Genomic DNA, 21,070 nt, shown 5'->3' on the forward strand with positions numbered 1-21,070 from the left:
ATTATCATTTGCCTTGTCATCATGCAAGATCTGCATCATCTTTTCTTTCTTCTTCATCAGTGAGTTCAACACTGATCCCATCGTTGGTCTTCTTCTTCTTGCTCGTGCTGTATTCGGGGTCCTTTAATGCAGCTTTTCGAGCTCAGTCTTGATCTTAGACAACCGCATCGCTTCTCTGAGTTCCTTCATTTCGGCTTCAAACGCCGAATCAAGTGGTGGCTTTCTGATGTCAAAAATAATCGGGGCTTTTCCTTTCGCAATACTACGGTTTGTCAATTTGTACGAGTAAACCTGATTAATGGTTTCAAGTCTAGTGGCATCATAGACGTTCTGCGTACCAAGCCACTCAAGAGAAAACTTCTCTTCACTCCTCATTGTATCAAACCTTTCGAGAAATGAGTCGAGAGATGATGTTCGCCATTGTTGCCATTGCAACACTCGTTGAAAGGCAGCCGTTATAGCCTGTTGAAGAATTTGATCTTGTGAAGGTGGAGGATTGTCATTCGGCTCATTGATCACTTCTCTCGTCTATGCTGGCAAGCCAGGTTCTTGTGGGAGACTTAAGTGATCATTGGAAGGTAGAGGCAATCTTTCGTCCTTCTTTACTTCAGCAGGTTCTTGTGTCAGAGTAGTTTCGACCTACTCTGCTTCAGTAGGTTCTTGTGTAAGGATCCCTTCGACCTTCTTTACCTCAGCAGATTGTTGTGTAGAAAATGTCTTGCGCTGTCTTACTAGGGCAAGTGCCTGTTTAAGAACCGAAGGTTGCTTGACTTCTGGTGGACAACTGATGGACAATTTTTAAATGTCCTCGCAAGTGCACGAGTCAATTATTAGTAATAGTGTGCTTTAGCAAGGGTCGATCCCACAGGGAATTAAAACAATGCAACTACAGATTGAAAACGATCAAATTAACAAATTAAAGTTCTAGAAACAAGAACCAAAAATTAAGACTAGCTTAAATTAAGTAAACGAATAAATTACCAAAAAACATATTATCAACTTAAACTTCAGATTAGAAAAAAAAAACCTGGGAACATGAATCAATTACTATTACTAATTCTGCATTTTAAGTCTAATGTTGCCAACCAATTACGAGTTCGTTCTTTTCTAAAATATGATAACTTCGTATGACGTCCAAAGTAATCATGTGTTTTAACCATTCATGTACTTAAGATACTTATTCAAATAGTTAAAACCCATTAAGTCCTAAAAGAACTACGGAATACCCGGGTTATGAACCAAATAAATAAGCCAACAAGACAACCAAATTATTTATCCTTTTATCCTACAGAGCTTAGAATTAACAGGTATGGTATGTACACAATTAATTCCATCAAACGACTAATTAACGTTAGAATTGGCCAGATTCAACACAATTAATCATCACATGAAAGCGTAAGATAAAACATAATTTAATTGAAAGCATTAAAACTCATATTAGTGCAGAATTTTCATAGTTATTGTTTCATGAACCCAGATTAAAGAATTAGCCACTCAACATTTTGATTGTATAACTAATATATGAATGCTACTGCAAAGATACAACAACCTCACGTATCCCAAAATTGCAATCTTGATTTTATATAAACTAATAGATACCATGCACTACTAAATTGCAAATTAATTCTAGAACCTGGAGTGTGCAAATTGCCAAAATCAATTGTCCCCACTGCCGAATTGAACCTAGAATTTACTGCTATAATTAATCTGCTGGGACTGAGATGCGAAGCGCCTTCACCGTCGTACGCCGCCGAAATCACTCTCCTTCTCTTTTCTTTTCGCAGCAAATACTTTGGGTGTGAGAATTGAAGGCTGAATTTGTGAGATTGGTCATGAAAAAAATCGATGAACACTGGCCTCTTTTTATAGTGCTTAGTTCAACCGCTTCACTGAGATCCCGCTGATCAACCGGAGATTCTATAGCTCAACGTCTCAATCGGATCTTCCAAAGGACTAGGCAGCGCTGGGAGAAAATCCTTTTGGATCGCGCTTGAATCGGCCAAACTGATGCGTCATATCCTTTTGTTTTGCTACGTCAATTCTTTGCACAATGATAAAGGACTTTATCAAATGGACTACAAATATTGGGCTCAACTAAATAATCATACTAATTGGGTTTAGAAAAACATAATACTAAAAGTAATAATAAAACAACTTATTATTTAATTATTTTAAGAAAAACTAAAAAACATAATGAAATATAAAAATATGTATAATAACTAATTAAAAATTACTTATTAATTAGAAACAATAAACTAAATTAACACTAAAAATATTGTTCATCTACAACTTGTGTTTCCTTCCCCCCTAAGCAGTATGCTCGGGAGAGTTCGTCCATGTCCCTGAAGGAGAAGTATCGATCTGAAGTGGAACTGGTACCGAGACTTCCGATGGAGTGGGTTTAATCCTTTTTGCCTTACTTTGTTTCGGCTTCTTTGTTTCAGTGTCAGGAGCCTTCCGTCTTTTTTATTTCCTTTCGGGTTGAGCAGTTGGAACGACTGCTAGAACTCCCATCTCTATAGCCTTCTGTTTATCATAGCCGGGAGGCTTTGATTTCATGTGACAAACTTTTGGTCCAAGAGGAGTCCCTTCACGGAGAACTACTTATGGTTTAGAAGATGAACAACAATGAACCCGAATCCAATCTTTCGTCGAATGTCTCTATCTTCTGATTTTCCAGAGGTCACATTTAATCGAAGGTAGTCGAAGAACACTTCTGACCAATCGACCTTGAAGCCATTAAGAAATGCATGAAGCATTTTCAGCTTATCCTTCGAGACATCATCAGTTCCTGATGTCTTATGCTCGACAATCTTGTTGAAGATATCAACTGTAAACTCATAATCCAGCTTGAATGACTTTTTCTTTAGAGGCCACGCTATCTCTTCCGAGGATTGGTTATTCTGTATGCTCTAATAGAATGCCTATTGATCAAATGTGTGTTGAGAGAAGTTTGAGTGGTATGATTCATCTCTTTCTGGGAATTTGAATGCCTCTTGAATGTCCTTGCTTGTCACAGAGATTTCTTTTCCATTTACCACAGAGGTAATGGTAACAGCATCTGGGGAAGCTTTTGCGTTGAGGTAGAATTCTGTGACATCGTATGCGAAGAAGGATTTGTAAACATGTGTAACAAAATTATAAAGGCCACTTTCTTTGAGAAAGTTTATGACATCTTCACCATACTCCTTGTCAAGAACATTTTGGCAGAACCCATGAGCATCCCACATGTAACTACAGAGCACAAGATGTTCACTTGATCGAATAAACCATTCATCTGAGATAGGGTAGGAAGGTATAACTTCCTTTCCACTGGTCTCCGGTTCTGGATTGGAAGATTTGGATCTTGTGTTCTTCGCCATTTGAGTGGAGACGGAGAGGTTTTAGGTTTCAGGAGGATGAAGATGATCATGGAGGTTTTCTTGGAGAAGATGAAAAGTGTATGATTTGCTGAGAAGCGTATGGAGGAAGGAAAGGTTAGTGGGTAAAGGGTCTTAGTTTAAATAGGGTATGGGTAAAGGTTCTGGGCCGGGTCTTCAAGACGGGTTACCCGGATTTTGAATTAAAATTCCTTTAGAATTTTGACCACTTTGTACTCCTTTAGGCAAAAACCCTGTGCAAATTATTATGATAAGTCCAATATCAAATCAAGATTCATCATATCTCATTTAATGAGGAAAGAGAATCCACTCAAGTATGAGACAAGGGCAATAAATGCCCATCCTTTCAACTATCAGCGCATGCACCATCATGGGTTAGTGGACCGCTTTCTTTGGCCACATGATCTTCTCCCTTTAACTGCATCGGACGGTTAGGGATAAAATATTAAATAAGGAGAATATCCTTGACCAAATTATCAGGATATAATGAATCATTTAAAGGTTCATGAAATCTCCACGAAACAAATAAAGTTTCGTGAAGTTGTGACACCATCGTGTATGTCAGGCATGAGAGATAGATAAAGTTTCGATAATAAATCAAATGAATCTCAAAACGAAACATTACGGATTATTTTATTGAACAGACAGACACATAGTCATGTTGAACAACACCCATTACAACACGAAAGTTCAGAAGGCCTTTCTTCATCCCATCATTCGACCACTTCATTCGTCCTCTACTTCTTGCCTTTTCCTTTCGGATCTTTGATGGACTCTCCTTTGCTCAATGATTTTCTGTAGAGTTTGAAAGCTATATGGTCAGATAGAGCCGAGGGCGTAGTTTCGCCTGAAGTAGTGGAAGTTTCGGAGCCATCTTTTTCAGAATCAGATTCAGCTTCACGAAGAAACATCATGTAGTCTCTATCATAGAGGGGGGGTTTTTCATGTCATCTTCAGATGGAAACATCCTCGATGATCCTTTCTTCTTGGTGACGGGTGGTGGTCCTTCGTGCTGATCTGCAACAGGTGTTGAGTTATCTGAGTCATCTGCTAAAAAGCCTTCTTTGTGATGATATAGCTCTTTGTCAGATAAGATCTCCGAGGGGGCTCTAAGACTGTTTCCAGGGTATAGCTCACTCTGTTCCTCTCTCATTTTCCTTGACATTTCTTGCTGACGTCTAGTTGCATCCCTCGTAAAGGATTTTCGTGGAGGCATGGAGCTCTTTCTATTGTCTATTTCCTTGGTGTGAGGAAGAGTGATCTTTTCTTTGGAGATAGCCTCCCCTTTTATAGCTTAAGAAGGATCACGGGTGGTCTTGTTTACAAGGATTGAATGACCATTCAATGCTGCATCAATTAACCAAGAATTTCGTATTGCATTGATTGCTATTGTTGACTGAATTCATAACAGACATTCCCAATGTCATATCAGTGCACACATGGCAGGAGTTCTTTCGTCCATGTGTGAGTCCCTTGTGAATTCATCAAACACTTCATGAAAGATTCTTTTTGAAATATTCTATGGCTTATCTATGATTTATGTCTGAATAACTGTTAGTGCAATAATGAGACTGTCTTCTCTCAGTAAAATGAATCAAATAAAGACTCATTTGTTAGACGAGTATTACGAGTGATGAATTGAATCATTATGAAACAAATAAAGTTTCGTGATGATGATTAAGAATAATGATAACATACTCATATTATTTCTTCACCAGAAGATGGACAATTATTACAAGAAGATTTCACATAAGAAATATATGTTCATTGGGATCACAGATTCAAGAGAGATTCACTTCTTCTCCTTCCCTTTCCCTGTGGGTTCATTGACCACTTCTGGTTCCACATCCTCAGTTATTTCATCCTTCATCCATCTGCTAGCTTCTTCTTTCTAGGTTCCAAATGACACCAGAGATTCTGCATCACTTCCACACCCATCTGTGTCTGAGATATACTCGTCTGGAAAGTTTTGGACAAACTCCATGAATTCTTCATCAACATTTGGATTGGCAAGGTCTTCTCTTGTTAATCGTGTGGTTGTCTTGCGGGTGTTGCCTTTGGAATTCTTGGCAGCCTTTTTTTTTAGAGCTATTTTCACCAATGACTCTTTTGGGAGAGGATGAACCTTTTCCCTTTTTGTTATCCATCTTTACTTGTGAGTGAGATATTCTTGAGATGTTCATTCCTCTTAAATAGATGAATAAAAAGATCACGTGCCATGGATTTTAGTGATCATAAATGACCAGTCAGTTATGATGACTTTTATGACCATGTGTTTCTTCACCACATTCAATTCTAGTGATGAATTAATGCACAATGGACCAAATCAATGCTTGATTAATATCCACATGTCATCTTACCATTTGACCAACCTCTTATCAAGATTATTTGAAAATCTTTTGTTAGTCAAAGATATAATTATGGCAGCATTGTGTGTGTACCCGTGAGTGTAAATAGAATACCAAAAGTAAAACCGATAGATATATCATTTAATTGAAGAGACCAGAAGATAAGGTAGTACAAGAAATACACTAGCCAAAATCATGAAGAGTGTAATGAAATCAGTCTATTTTCTTCTTGCTGCTGGCGATGGATTTCAAGTTGGCAGTCAGTCCGGAGGGTGTGCCAGGAGGTGAATAGTCGAAACTATCACAACTTTCATATGTGGATTTTCTACTTTCGTACTCATTCAATTCATTGATAGTTAGAGGAGGAACACGGGACTCATTTCCCAGGCTTGGCATCACATGAGTAAATTCCTCAGGCAGTGGAACATATCTGAAGATAGGGATTGTTGAAGGCCTCTCATTGGACTGGGATTCAGCTTTTTTGAAGTATTTCTCGTAAATTGGAATATAACAAAAGGTAGGCTCAGTTGAGAGTCTCCCATCGGATGGTGTGCTCACGAGTTCCACTTTGTTGGATTATTCTCTTATCTTCATGACTCTTTCGTTAGCTAATTTCCTTGCTTCTTTCAGATAGTATTCTTTTCGGGCTTGTCTCTCGACGAGTTCGTCCACATTTTCTTTTCCCTTACTTTTGTGATCTGTCATACCTGCAAACAAAACAACTAAAAGAACCTGTGAGTAAGAAGATTAGTGTGAGCTTGAACTCAAGAGAGCGCTGCTTCTTATACAAGTTAGCCAAATCTTTTGCCGTGTGAGATCTTCCAAAATATTTCTGCTTTTCTCTCAATCTTTGCTTTTTGGGAATCGTTCGGGAATCTGGCAGTTCACATGCATGCAGCAGGTGTGACTGATTCGGCCTTTCGGCTAGGTCATTTCAATTATCCCAAGTTCATGTCGGAGAGATGAGAATCTATTTTCACTCAATGATTTTGTGAGAATATCGGCCAGCTGATCATCAGTGTTGATATATTCAAGTGATATATCTTTCTTCTCAACATGATCTCGGATAAAATGATATTTGATGTCAATATGCTTAATCCAAGAGTGGAGCATTGGATTATGAGTAATAGCGATAGAACTTGTATTATCACAATCGATACACACTTCTCGTGCTATCACACCATAATCTTTAAGTTGTTGCATCATCCATAGTATTTGTGCACAACAACTGCCTGCAGCAATATATTCAGCCTTAGTTGTGCTAGTTGCAACTGAATTTTGTTTCTTGCTAAACCAAGATACAAGTCTCGCCCCTAGGAACTGGCAAGTTCCATAGGTGCTTTTTCGGTCAATTCGACATCCAGCAAAGTCAGCATCTGAGTAGCCAATTAGGTTGAAAGATCCTTCTTTCGGGTACCAAAGTCCAACACTTTGGGTTCCCTTGAGGTATCTTAAAATCTTTTTGGCTGCACTTAAATGACTCTCATTGGGTTTAGATTGAACATGTGCACATACCCCAACAGCGAAAGAAATGTCAGGTCTACTCTCTGTTAGGTATAAGAGAGATCCAATAATCCCTCGGTATTTCGTTTGATCTACATCCTTTCCCTCATTATCAATTTCCATTCTCAAGGATGTATTCATGGGAATTTTGACGGATGTTTTTCCATCAATTCCAAACTTTCGGATAAAATCTTTAGTATACTTCGCTTGGTTGATAAAGATTCCATCAGAACATTGTTTTACTTGTAATTCAAGGAAGTAATTTAGTTCTCCCATCATGCTCATTTCAAATTTTCCTCGCATGAGTTTGGAAAATTTTTCGCACATCTTAAGATTTGTGCAACCAAAGATGATATCATCCACATAGATTTGCACTAGAAGAATGTGATCACCATCTTTGATACGAAAGAGAGTTTTATCAACTACTCCTTTCGTGAAACCACAATTGATAAGGAAGTATGAAAGCGTATCATACCAGGCTCTTGGAGCTTGTTTTAAACCATATACGACCTTCTTTAGGTGATAAACTTATCACCTTCATGGTCTGCAACAAAACCTGGAGGTTGTTCCACATACACTTCTTCTTCAAGAAGTCCATTTAGGAATGCACTTTTCACATCCATTTGGAACACTTTAAAGTTCTTGTGAGCCGCATAGGCTAGGAAGATCAGTATAGCTTCCAGTCTTGCAACTGGAGAAAATGTCTCATCAAAATCTATTCCTTCTTCTTGACAATAGCCCTTAGCTACTAGGCGAGCCTTGTTCCTAACAATGACTCCATCTTCACTCATTTTGTTTCGAAAAACTCATTTGGTTCCTATAACATTTTGATGGGTGGGTCTGGAAACAAGTTCTCATACTTTATTTCTTTCAAACTGGTGAAGCTCTTCTTGTATGGTAGTGACCCAATTAGGATCACTTAGGGCATCTTCAATAGATTTTGGCTCTATTTGAGATACGAAGCATGCCATCATGCTTTCGTGCATACAGGCACGAGTTCTTACCCCTTCTTGAATGTTTCCTAACTTGACTAGGTGGATGATCTCTCAACCATCTTAAGTCTGGTTCAGAAGATGTTAGTTGTGCTTGTACATTCATTTCAGGAATATAGGGCAACTCAACATAGATCATTGGTTCTGACTGAGCTTGAGGTGACGGAGGAACTTCTTCAACAGTTGGTTCGTGCTGAGTCCTAGTTTCTGGTTCAGTTGATCTTGGTTGACATCTTTGGTGAGATGATAGGAAATCTTCATGATTTGAACTATCTTCTTCCACGTGACTGGGCTCAGCTTGCATACTTAGGTTTCTTACGTCAATTGTTTCATCATTTTGTGGAGTCTTTTCGGCACGTTCATCAAATTTGACATAGATGGATTCCTCAATGACCATAGTTCTTTTATTCAGAACCCTGAAGGCTTTACTTACTGAGGAGTATCCCATAAATAGTCCTTCGTCGACTCTTTCATCAAAAGCTCTTAGATGGCTCTTCCCATTGTTGTGAATGAAACACCTACAACCAAAGATATTAAAGTAACTAACAACAGGTTTCTTACCTTTCCATAGTTCATATGGAGTTCGTCCATGAGCTTTGTTGATGAGTGACCAATTTTGAGTGTAACATGCAGTATTAATGGCTTCGGCCCAGAAACGCTTTGGTAGACCTGAGTGCGCTATCATAGTTCGTGCAGCTTCCTTTAAGGTTTTGTTCCTTCTTTCGGCTACTCCATTTTGTTGTGGTGTTCGTGCTGCCAAAAGTTGATGGAAAATGCCATTCTGTCCACAGAATTCCTTGATAACCTTGTTCACGAACTCTGTTCCCTAATCTAATCTTATTCTTATTATGCTGACTTCCTTTTCAGTCTGTAATTGCCTTAGAAGTTCTGGCAGCACTTTCCTATACTCATTCTTCTTTTTCAGAAACATCGTCTAGGTGTATCTCGTGTAGTCATCTACTACAACAAGAGAATACTTTCGTCCACTCAAGCTAGCAGGATCAATTGGTCCAAATAAATCCATATGTAGGAGACTTAAAGGTCGAGAGTTTGTATCTATAGATTTGGACTTGAATGATGCTTTGATCTGTTTTCCTTTCTGGCAAGCATCACAAACTCTATCCTTGACATAAGTTACATCCGGTAATCCTTCCACAAGATCTCGTTTCGCCAATTTGCTGATGGTTTTGAGATTTAGATGATTCATCTTGTTATGCCATTCCCAGCTCAATTTTGCATTGCTTCTGGCCAGAAGACAAACATTGGCTTTTGATGATTCCCATGCAACCACATACATATTCTTCTTTCGATTTGCAGATAGCACCATGTTTCCATTTTCAGTACTAATGACTTTGCATTTGTCTCTTGAAAATTCTACTTTGTATCCTTTATCACAAAATTGACTCGTACTCAAGAGATTGAACTTCAATCCTTCTACATATGAGACATCTCGAATGATTAACCCATTTATGATGATATCCCCCATTCCTTTCGTCTTTCCACTAGATTCTCCTCCAAAAATGACTTTCGGGCCATCAACTTCCTTGTAATTGCTCAAGTTTGATTTATTACCGGTCATGTGTCTTGAGCATCCACTGTCAACGTACCAGATGACACTATTGTCCTGAAATAAAAAATTATACATTTTTAGGTACCCCTTCGTTTCGGGTCCTTGAGGTTAGTGGATAGTTTCGGGATCCAGACGAACCTAGAGTTGGTGTTTCTCATCCTTGGTCCCCTGTATCCATTAAACACACGATAAGCATAATGGATTTTTGCAAAAGTTTTGGCTTTGTATCGTCTTTGAAAATAGGCATCGGGTGGATTGCGATACTGCTTAGAATAGTTAGTCTGTTTGTATAGATGAATCTTTTTGAATTTTGCTTTCGATAAAGGTTCAAGATATACAAGTCAGTCTTCCTCGGAAGGTCCACTCCGTCTGTTGCCCATCGTCGGTCTTCTAAGTGACCTCTTAGGCTTAACATACCTGCTTCGTTCATTTTTCCGACCTTCATGTGAACAACCTTTGCGTTGGTTCACAGAACGAATTTGCCTCTGATTAACATTCGGGTTTACCCTCAAACGATTGTTTCTCGTAGGCTGACCTTTGTTGTAATATAGACTTGGTCTATTTACTTTTGATCCATTCCTTTTGACAATGCTGCCATGTCTAGGATTGCCTTTCGAGAGATTTCCATTTGTTGGCTCCACAACACATTAGACAGTCTTTCCTTTCGGATGGCTTGTTATTTGTGGTATATTCCCATTGTCAATCTGATTCATGGGCTCGGGCATCTGGGTTGGTCCTTGAACGAACATATTAAACCTCCACTAGAAGAAGGGTCTATGCATTTGTTCAAAAGGATTTGTGATGGGGAGCTTGGGTCATAGCCACTTCCGGCTTTTTCCCTTGGCGGTCTTGATGCATTCACCATTTTATCTATCATTTTAGATGAATTAGTAAATGATGCAATGACCTCGCGCAGATTTTGCTCCCGTAACTCTCTTTCTGTACACTACTCCTTAAGAAGAAGAACCTGCTTCTTGAGCTGATCATTGGCGATGGCTAGCTTAATGTTATTGATTCTAACGCGTCTTAGCTCATCATAGCTGATCAATAGTCGAGAGTTCTCTTCTTTTAATATGGAGTATGTGCTTTTAATTACCTCGAAATCCATCATCATCTCAAAAATTGTTTCATTTGGATTTCCTTCACTATCCGAGCTGATTTCTATTTGAGTAGAAGAAGAGGCTCGAGAGTTTACCTCATCATCGTTGGCCATTAAGCATAGATCACTTTCATCTTTCTCTCGACTAAAGAGACACAGAAGTCCCTTCTCATCTCCCGAACTTTCACTTTCTGAGCTTGAACTTGAAGCAATGGTTTCGAGTTGGGCCTCTTCAGTTGGTTCATTCGCAACCATTGCTTTCCTTCTCCTTTCGTATCGTGAATTACTTGAATCTTGTTTTCCACCCCTCTTGCTGGATTCAGCAGCATCTTTCGGTGAGCTTGTGCTAGGTTCCTGGTCCTGGTACTTGCGGACCATAGGGTGAGGACAGTTTGCTTTGTAGTGTCCTGGCTTCCGACAGTTGTAGCATAGCACTTGTGCATCCACCGTTTCTTGCTTTGAAGACTGAGGTGTTCTTTCGGTGTTCCTTCGGTAGGAAGACCTTGGAAAGGTTTGAAGTTCTTGAAAGTTGTTCTTCCTTATAAACCTTTTAAACTTACGCACAAACAAGGCAAACTGTTCGTCAGATAAAAAATCAGAAGGGTTAGAGTTTGACCTGCTTGAGATTGAAGGTTGTTGATTTGCAACTAAAGCAATATTTCTGGTTTTTTATTCCTCAGTTTCTTTGGGTTCATGCTCGAACTCATTGGCCTTGAGGTCACTGAAGATTTTAGTCATCTGAGTGGTCTTCAAGTCTCGGTGATCTCTCATAGATGTCACCTTCATATCCCAAGACTTTGGAAGTCCTCGAAGTATCTTCAGATTTTTCTCTTTCTGAGTTAGCTCCTTTCCTAAGTCTGAGATATCTCCAATAAGTTTCGTGAGTCGAAGCTCCATTTCAATGATTGTTTCGTTTGGAAGCATCTTGAAGTCTTCGAATTTCTTCATGGCCATTATGAGCTTTTTGTCCTTCTCCTGCTCATTTCCCTCTCCTATACTCATGAGAGTGTCCCAAATTTCCTTCGCGGTTTTGCATTTGCGCACTCTTGGAAACATTGTCGAGGTTTTCTCTCGTCCTCTCTTCTGGTACGAGTTGAGACTTAGGTTTTGGGATCACTACTTCAGGATCTGCTCCTTGAGCGCTTGCTTGTGTGTTCACAGCAATTATCACAATGGGTCCGTCCTCTATAACATCCCACATTTCATCGTGGATAGCCGAGAGGTATGCCTGCATCCTGACTTTCCAGTCATCAAACTTCGAGAGATTAAAGGCAAGAGGCCTAGAAAAATTAGCATGATCCTTTTCCATTTTTCTTTCAAAAAAGGTTGTGCAAAGTGGAAAAATGATGATTTTCTATAGCGATTTAAACAAAAAGGGATCTACCAGGCAGTAAAGGCAAACCGTTTACCGTTCAAGGTAACCGCTCTGATACCACTTGTTGGTCCCGGTAGGGTCGAAAGTGAGTCTAGAGGGGGGGGGGGGGGGTGAATAGACTCTAATCAATTTTTCAGATTAACTCCTTTTGGGGTTATGCACATCGGAAATTGTATCAACGTTTTAAGATGAACTTTACACGATTTCGTTATGAAAGTTTAAGGTATGATCAATATGCATGCAATGCCAGATAGATAGTTATACAAAAGTAAAGAGAGATTTTTATAGTAGGTCGGCTATCAACAAAGCCTACTCCACTCCTCTTTCACAACTTGTGAAAGAGTTTGCACTATCACTCCTACTACAAACTACTCAAGCTAGCTTCCTTGATCACTAAGCCGGACAGCTACTTGAAATATTTTTCAACTCCTAGAGTTTACTCCGCCTCTATCAACTTCTTCTTGTGAGTTGAGTGTTGGATGGAATTGATGTGTTTCTCCAAAAAGCTTGAAGTCTTGACTTGATATCGGATGAATCTTCTTATAAAGATGTAAGACTTCTTTGAGGATTGTGAAGACTAAATCTGGATGGGCTTCTTTGAAAACTTCACAATCACACACACTGGTTTTTGAAAAGCTTTAGGATGAACAAGTTTGAAGAGCTTTTCTTAGATAAAATCAGTTGAACAACCAGCACCTTCTTCCATGGTGAAGAGAGGTATTTATAGGTGAGGAGAAATTCATCCGTTGGAGGGAGATGAAATTTCAAACCTATTAACCAGCGTGTATAAACCACTGGGCATTGAGCATTTATTGCGGTTGTACTGTGTAGCCGTTGGTGTCAAAAAGCAACATGACTTTTTGTCCTTTTTCACTGACATGAAGTACCAATCATTTAATGCTCCTTGGTTTTTGTATACATCATTCCTAGGATTCCTTTTGTCTAGGATGATTGCCCAGCTGCGAGACACAGACAACATTCTTCTTGTTTTCACTTGATAAGAGTTGTCTTTATAAGTCTGACTTAGACTTAATAGTCTCGGAATTGTCAAGCGAAAGCTTCTCTTTAGCTTTCGTTATCTCTATTGATCAAATGATTTTCCTTATCATTTGATATTTAAAACGAGAGCTAGACCCTTCTATCTTTCGGTCTATGTTGTTATCTCGATCTTCTCTTCTTCTTTATTTCTTCTCGTAGACCTATTTTACTAAATACAACTCAGATTCGTGTAGATGGTTTGCACATTACGAATCACATGGTGAGTTGCTACTTCTTTCGTTTAACACGAAAGATCCAAGATAAAGAAAATAAAAAGAGGAGTCTACGATCTTAGCAAGATTGGTCTCATCAAAATCTAAGTACACTTGTCCCTAACAATATATATAGGGTCGCGTTCATGTGCGAATAGGTGCCCACGAGAAAAATGCGAACCAATCAGCGCGCGCACGTGTCAGTATTCATTGATCAGGTGCACGTACTTTCACCTACAAGTGCACCTACTTTCTCCTGCAAGTACATGTAGTTTTTGCCTGTATTCATTGATCGGGTGCACCTACTTTCACCTACAAGTGCACCTACTTTCGCATGCAAGTGCATGTAATTTTGCCTTTTTAACATTCATTGAATTGAGTTCGTTCTATTTGGCATCATTTTTGTTCTTGCGGGGAGTTTAGCGGGTAGTAGTACTCATGAAAACCACTCGCAAACATTCATGCACCTAGGTGCAACTACTTATAACTATAGGTCCAACTACTTATAACTATAGAGAAAATTACACTTTTGGTCCTATGACTATAGGGGGCGTGTTAATTTTAGTACGTGAGTTTTAAAACTAACAATTTAGTCCTTTAACTATGCTTTTTTTAACGGATTTGGTCCTCTCGGCCAAATCACCCGCCAAATGTTGCCGAAAAAACATAAAGCATTTTTAATTATTTATTCATGGGGGCAAAACGGTCACTTCACGTATTTTTTAAGGGATAATCATTTGATCAATTCATTGATTCGGGTGTCGCTTCGTCCACCATCTTTAGCCGGATTAATTTTTGTTTTTTGCCGGCATAACTCCGGACGTGGAGGACCAAGAAGGCAAGCCGATTATGGACAAGAAATCCTACAACGTCTCCACCGTTTAAGACATGGGAGCCAGACACGTAAGGCCGGAAAAGGTCGTCCACCCAGGACTAGTTTACGATATTACCCCCAACGATTACCTCAACTTTCTCTACTCCTCCAATTATACTGCCCAAGATTTGCGACATATTGCTCAAAAGGCGGTTAGATGTCACGAAGAACACCAGAAACCGCCCTAGGATCTCAACTATCCGGCGGTTCAGTAGTGATCGATGCTTCATCGCCGACATTGACGGTGGTTAGGGCTACGAGGATGATGAGCTATGTCGGTGAAGGCGCATCAACGTACAACGTGGCGGTGACGAACCCAAATGGTGCAATGGCGAAGATAACTCCGACCTAACTTGATTTCACGGTAAAGGGTCAGAAACAGGAGTTCGTTGTTGAGATTAGGGCGGAGGTATTGGCGGTGACGCCAGGGAAGTCTATCACTAAGTTGGGAAAGCTCATATGGTTTGACGGGAAACGCCATGTGGTTTCGCCTCTGCTTGTAGTCTGGAAAAAAACCTACTGATATATGGGATTTGATCTGAAATTATCCATTACTTCTAAATGAATATCAAGTATTACTAGTTTTATGGATAGCTATAGATACATTATATATATTAATATATGGCCTGCATATTTGCCGTGTTCATTTTTCTTCATTTTTTACGATTCATAATCGTCAATCGCAACTGATCGAGAATCAATCACTATTTTATTGTTAATCTGCTTCTTCATTCCCGTCATCGGAGGGAACGATGTGTTCTGGCAACAGTTCTTGACAGAGGAAGTTGAGTCTGAGAGAAGAGAGATTGGGATCAGAAATGGTAGAAAATGTATGATTATTTTTGTGGAACAGATGGGGTATTTCACTCCGGCAACTGGAAACTAATCAAAAGATGAATACTCTTTTGATGGTTTTGACTTCTGAGAGTAGAAATATAATGGACGCCTACAGATCGAGAGCGGCGGAGAGGGCAAGGAAAGGGAAGGCGAGGCGGAAGAATCAACTCTGCAAATGCGACAAACTCCAGCCAGCAGGTGAATGAAGAAGAAGAGACTTGGAATGACCAATTTAGCCCCATGAATAAATAATTTAAAATGCTTTACGTTTTTCCGGCAACATTTGGCCGGGAGAACCAAATCTACTAAAAAAAACATAGTTAAAGGACTAAATTATTAGTTTTAAAAGTCACGTACCAAAATTAACACGCCCCCAATAGTCATAGGACCAAAAGTGTAATTTTCGCTATAACTATAGGTGCACTTAGTATCGATGCTCAGTGTAAATTTTACTTGCACCTATAATACATTTTACATGCACTTGTAATATATTTTACTTACAATTCGATGTTCAATTATTTACAAAAATGTCACCGTGTTTTTTTTTAAATCAGTGTTTCTCATCCATTAGATTTGAACACGTGGACGGATATCAGGCATTCGCATATTCGCACGTGGGCGCTACATTCACACCAGAGTGCAATTATATATATATATATATATATATATATATATATATATATATATATATATATATATATATATATATATATATATATATATATATATATATATATTGTTGGTTGTCAAGAAAGAGGAGATATACAATTAAAACTCTCCAAACTCCACTAATAGAGTACGTACTTTAATATAGTATGGTGTTTTTTCAAAAAAAAAAAAATAATAATAATAATAATATAGTAAGGTGGTATGCTTTCTTAAACAATGTAATATAATTGAGCTATATAAATATGCACGAAACCTGTGTTGGACTGTATGTATCTAGGGAATTGAATGGTTTGTGAATATTGAGATTGATAAATGGCGGCAGGCGACATTAAATATGTTTTTCGTTGCACAGAAAGAATCCGACCATCTTCTCCGACACCTCAAAATCTCCGAAGCCACAAGCTGTCTCTCCTTGACCAGCTAATCAATTGCCTTTATGCCCCCCTCCTCTCCTTCTACAACTCCTCCTCCGGCGATCATGATCAGCTCAAGAAATCATTATCCAGGGCGTTATCCTACATGTACCCTTTGGCCGGGAGGTTAAAAGACGGGAAGACAATCGATTGCAACGACGAGGGTGCGGACTTCGTATTAGCCGAAGTGGAAAACAAAATGTCGGAGGTGATGCAGTATCCTAGGATGGATCGTCTTAGGAAGTTGTTCCCATGTAATCCATACCCCGAAGTTGTGGATTCAACCATTCCCCTTTGTGCTGTCCAAGTTACGCGATTCTCCTGCGGTGGCTCGGCGGTGGCGATTTGCATTTGGCACGGCCTGGTCGACGCCCCCGGAGTCTATGGCTTCCTCCGAACTTGGGCTGCTATTAACCGGGGACAGGAACAAGTAAGGGTTGTTAACGAACCAAAAATGAACCAACAGAGATTGTTCGTATTTGTTTGTTAAGATTTTTGGAGTGTTTGTGTTCGTGTTCGTATTAGTGTTTATTTGTTAAGGTTTTTAAAAATTCCCTTTGTTTGTTAATTTTTCATTAATGTCTTGTTAACGTTGGGAACAAATTTAGGAACATGTTCATTAATGTTTGCAAACACTTGTGAACATTTAATAAACAAATACTGGCTCATATTCTTGATCACAATTCGTGAATAAAAAATAATGGAATAAGGGTCAAATAGGCCACTGAACTGCACACCAAACTATAATTAGACCATCAAACTCAAAAAAATGCAATTAGGTCCTTGAACTACACAAATTTATGCAATTAGGTCTAAAATGACCTGTTTACCTGCTATGTAGGTTGAGATTTTTAAAAATAATTTTTAAAATAATTTTAAACAAAAAATTAATTAAAAATTAAAAAAAAAAAAAAAAAAAAAAAAAACGGCCGGAGACGATTTCGTCTCCGGCCGTTCCGTTTTTTTTTTTTTTTTTTTTTTTTTATTTTTAATTAATTTTTTGTTTAAAATTATTTTAAAAATAATTTTAAAAATCTGCAACCTCCACGTCAGCAAAGTATTAGGTAAACAGGTTATTTTAGACTTAATTGCATGAATTTGTGTAGTTCAGGGACCTAATTGTACTTTTTTTGAGTTCGATGGCCTAATTACAACTTGGTGTACAGTTCAGTGGCCTATTTGACCCTTATTCCAAAAATAATTTATGTTCACAAACAACACAACTATATATATATATATATATATATATATATATATATATATATATATATATATATATATATATATATGTGTGTGTGTGTGTGTGTGTGTGTGTGTGTGTGTGTGTGTGTGTGTGTGTGTGTGTGTGTGTGTGTGCGTGTGTGTGTGTGTGTTTAACTACTTGTTCATGAACATGTTCGTAAATATATATATATATATATATATATATATATATATATATGTGTGTGTGTGTGTGTGTGTGTGTGTGTGTGTGTGTGTGTATGTTTAACTACTTGTTCATGAACATGTTCGTAAACATTATTATATAAACACAAATGAGTTTGCTCACGAACTCTTCAGGTTTAATTCTCTATCCCTAGTTCTCATTTGAATTGAGCTCTAAAATTTGTTCATTTATGTTTGTTTATCTTAATAAATGAACATAAAGGAATCACAAACACACAAGTAGTTTGTCAAAAATTTGTTTGCTAACAGCCTTAGGAACAGGATTACAAGAATGCCGGCGGTTTGGTTGTGGACAGCAGCACAACGTTTGTACCAAGTGATTTATTGTTATCTCTCACCGCGCTCACGGATAGGAATCACATTATGGTTGCAGAAAAATATGTAGCCAAAAGGTTTATGTTTCGAGGATCAACGGTTAACGCGATCAGAGATAGATACACTCAGCCGGAGATTCGTCCGTCGCGGGTGGAGGCGCTGGCGGCATTTCTATGGGCGGCCGTTATAAGAGCCACAGGGGAGGTGGACCAAGATTTCAAGACTCACACGTTGACCATGTCCGTGGATTTAAGAAAAAAGTTTAACCCACCATTTCCTATGTACTGTCTGGGGAGCATCAATCAAGTGGTGGGGGCGCGGTGGGAGCGCGGCGGCGACGGAAAAGAATCATCATCACCGTCGGCGGTTGACGGCGGATTCCTACTGGGAAAAGTCCGAGAAGCCATTAGGAAGATTGACGATAACTACATCAAGAAAATGCACGTTGAGGGAGGTTATCTCAACCAACTTATAGCTATATCCAATAATTTGACAGTGGATAAAAAACATAACAAGGGTTTAAACATCAGCAGTTGGTGCAAAATACCAATTTACGAGGTTGATTTTGGGTGGGGGAATCCGAGGTGGATATCCACTGTTCTTGTTCTAAAGGATTTGGCCATTTTTGTGGACATGGATGATGGAGGGGTGGAAGTGTGGTTAGGGCTACCTCAAGGTATCATGAGCAATTTAGAGATGGACAAACAATTTCTAGCTCATTTATCTTATAGCCAAACTGTGTGGGATTATACTCTACACAGTGTCATGAAAAGTAGGATGTAATTTGATTATGATCGAATTACATAAATAAATGATAAATAAATTTGGATTTTAAATTTAGCGTATGTAACTAAATTGGTACGTGGTGTTGAATTCCCTTCTGTTGATGGTTCGCCGGTTCGTCTTTTAATAATAAACAAAAGATTATTGATAAATGGAACATGGAGTACAGTCTCAAACACATTACAAAAGATATATCGATGTAGTCGAGCTATACTAGTCGGTGATGTGTGTCATTTAATTTCTTATTACTTTTATGTGCATATTCGACATTAAATTCATGATTTTTTGTTAATTGGAAGCTAAATACATAATAATCCGCATGTAATTGAGGGAATAGTAATGATTTTAAGCAAGACAAATACAATGAATGTTTTCATCAAAGACTTGAAAATGACCCGTTTTATAATTCTTATCATCCTAATTGAGAAACTCATCTTAAACTTTTTTAGGGTAATAATAATAGTCAAAATATTTATTGACCAATTGTTCCTCCCCAACCTAAAAAATCATCATTAGAGGCTATCTTACATAATTTCATGCAGGTTTGCACTAGTCCACCCCAACCTAAAAAAGAATCTTTGGAGGATACCATGCAAAATTTTATACAGGTTTGTACTAGTTAACAAGAAGCAAGTGATCAGTGCCTTCAACAAATAGAGGCATCACTTGCAAGATATGCGACATCACTTGAGCTTTACCCTTGTGGATCTTTTAAATAGCTTGTAATAAATATAATGCAAGTTTTTGTGATCTCTTAGTGTGTATATTGCATGTGACTAATTGTTATTGTTATTCTCAATTTATTTTATTTCTTTGAATAACTTTGTTTAAAATCACAATACCCTTATATGTTATATACAATTTCTTTGATAGTTTTCATGTTGGTTTCACTTTATATACGTTTTTCAAGTTTAATTTGTAAACAAACTTGAGTGCTATAAATTGTGGTGTAAGTGTGTTGGCTTCGTGATCACTTTTTTTTTTTTTTTTTTTTTTTTTTTTTGAGACAAGTGAAGTGAAAAAAAAAAATGATTAAAAAATGAGAGTTTTTGTTTATTTATTTTATTTGCAATAAATTCATAGATTCTATTCCGTTTAATTAGTCACCTACACATGTACCATAAATAAATAAATAAGTGTTGTGGTATGGTTTATGAGTATATACACATAATTGAAAACCTAAACATGCATGACATAAAAATGTGATGTTTTTTGGGAAAGTTCAATTCTCTTTGGAAAAAGTCATAAATAGAAAAAAAAATGAGTGAACTTTGGAAGAGATGAGCATTTATTGCATTTTTTTTTTTTACAATGAGCATTTGCATTTTAATTTTTAATAAATGCATTGATCCTTGTTTCTTTCAAGTTTTGCACCTGCCCTATAATAGAATGTTTCCGAATTTGACTTATGTTGTATTTTGTGAAATTTTCATATTTATTTTATTGAATTTTTGTGTAATTCATATAAGGGATATCAACACACGAGCAGGAGTTCTTTATTTATTTTGTGTTGAAGTTATTTACTTTATAATCAAGTTTTTTATGCATTCTTTAAGTTGACATTGATGAGGCAATAATTTTAAAGGCTATTTGGGTAAAATTCAATTTAATACTTGGTTTTATTTTTGATTTCTTTTGTTTCTTTTTAATAATACCTTTGACAAGCAAATAAATAAATGCGGAGAATTTTGATGATTGAAATTTTTACTTAGTTTTATAATGTTTGATTTAATAGTTCTAATTATTTAGTAATGTTTTTCTACTTAATCTTATTAAATTATTACACTTTTATCTAATATTTATAAATAGTAGTAATAATAGTTAATACTTTATAATAATAAAAATAAAATAAAAATAGTGTATTCGGTACATTAATAAATTAATTCTAGAGTAAATACCCAAAATGGTCCCTTGACTATAGCTAAATTCACAAATTGGTCCTTGACTTTTAATTTTAACCAATTAAGTCCTTAACTTTGCAATTTTAACACGATTTGGTCCTCCGTCTATTTGACCGTTTGTTGACTGTGATATTTGAGGATATATATACCATCACAATTAAGCTATGTTTGACATCACTCACATTTTCAACCTTGCACTAACCAAATTATGCAAGCATATATATAAAGTTGTTTATAGTTAATTGTTATGAAAGACTTTTGGAAAAAGAAAAAGACAATTTAAAAAAAAATGCAATGGCTAATCGCAAATGTCTG

General features: G+C 37.5%; 1 protein-coding gene and 1 long non-coding RNA gene across 3 annotated transcripts; one reads left to right on the plus strand and one right to left on the minus strand.

Moving 5' to 3' along the window:
- Positions 1–1,026: 1,026 nt before the first annotated feature.
- LOC109178388 lies at positions 1,027–20,650 on the minus strand. The gene is made up of 3 exons (XR_002053702.1): positions 20,639–20,650; positions 14,908–14,910; positions 1,027–1,102 (listed from the first exon to the last, which is right to left on the minus strand). It is a non-coding gene; the product is annotated as an uncharacterized LOC109178388 (long non-coding RNA).
- On the plus strand, positions 16,168–18,907 carry LOC109178351 (vinorine synthase-like). Of its 2 annotated transcripts, none has more exons than XM_019328003.1 (2): positions 16,168–16,740; positions 18,012–18,907. In XM_019328003.1, the coding sequence occupies exons 1-2, from the start codon at positions 16,210–16,212 to the stop codon at positions 18,852–18,854; spliced, it is 1,374 nt and encodes a 457-aa protein (XP_019183548.1). In that variant the 5' UTR covers positions 16,168–16,209; the 3' UTR covers positions 18,855–18,907. The 2 variants fall into 2 exon arrangements, with proteins under 2 accessions (XP_019183548.1, XP_019183557.1); XM_019328012.1 differs by having other exon boundaries at positions 18,018–18,907.
- Positions 20,651–21,070: the final 420 nt, after the last annotated feature.

The sequence above is a fragment of the Ipomoea nil genome, unplaced genomic scaffold, assembly GCF_001879475.1.
Source record: "Ipomoea nil cultivar Tokyo-kokei standard unplaced genomic scaffold, Asagao_1.1 scaffold0177, whole genome shotgun sequence".
NCBI classification, from domain to species: Eukaryota; Viridiplantae; Streptophyta; class Magnoliopsida; order Solanales; family Convolvulaceae; genus Ipomoea; species Ipomoea nil.

What these genes read in the sequence shown, in the direction of transcription:
- LOC109178351 (XM_019328003.1), top strand. Translation starts at nt 16,210, where the DNA reads ATGGCGGCAGGCGACATTAAATATGTTTTTCGTTGCACAGAAAGAATC. An exon ending in TTAACCGGGGACAGGAACAA is followed by an intron (nt 16,741 to 18,011) that starts GTAAGGGTTGTT and finishes TAACAGCCTTAG; the next exon opens with GAACAGGATTACAAGAATGC.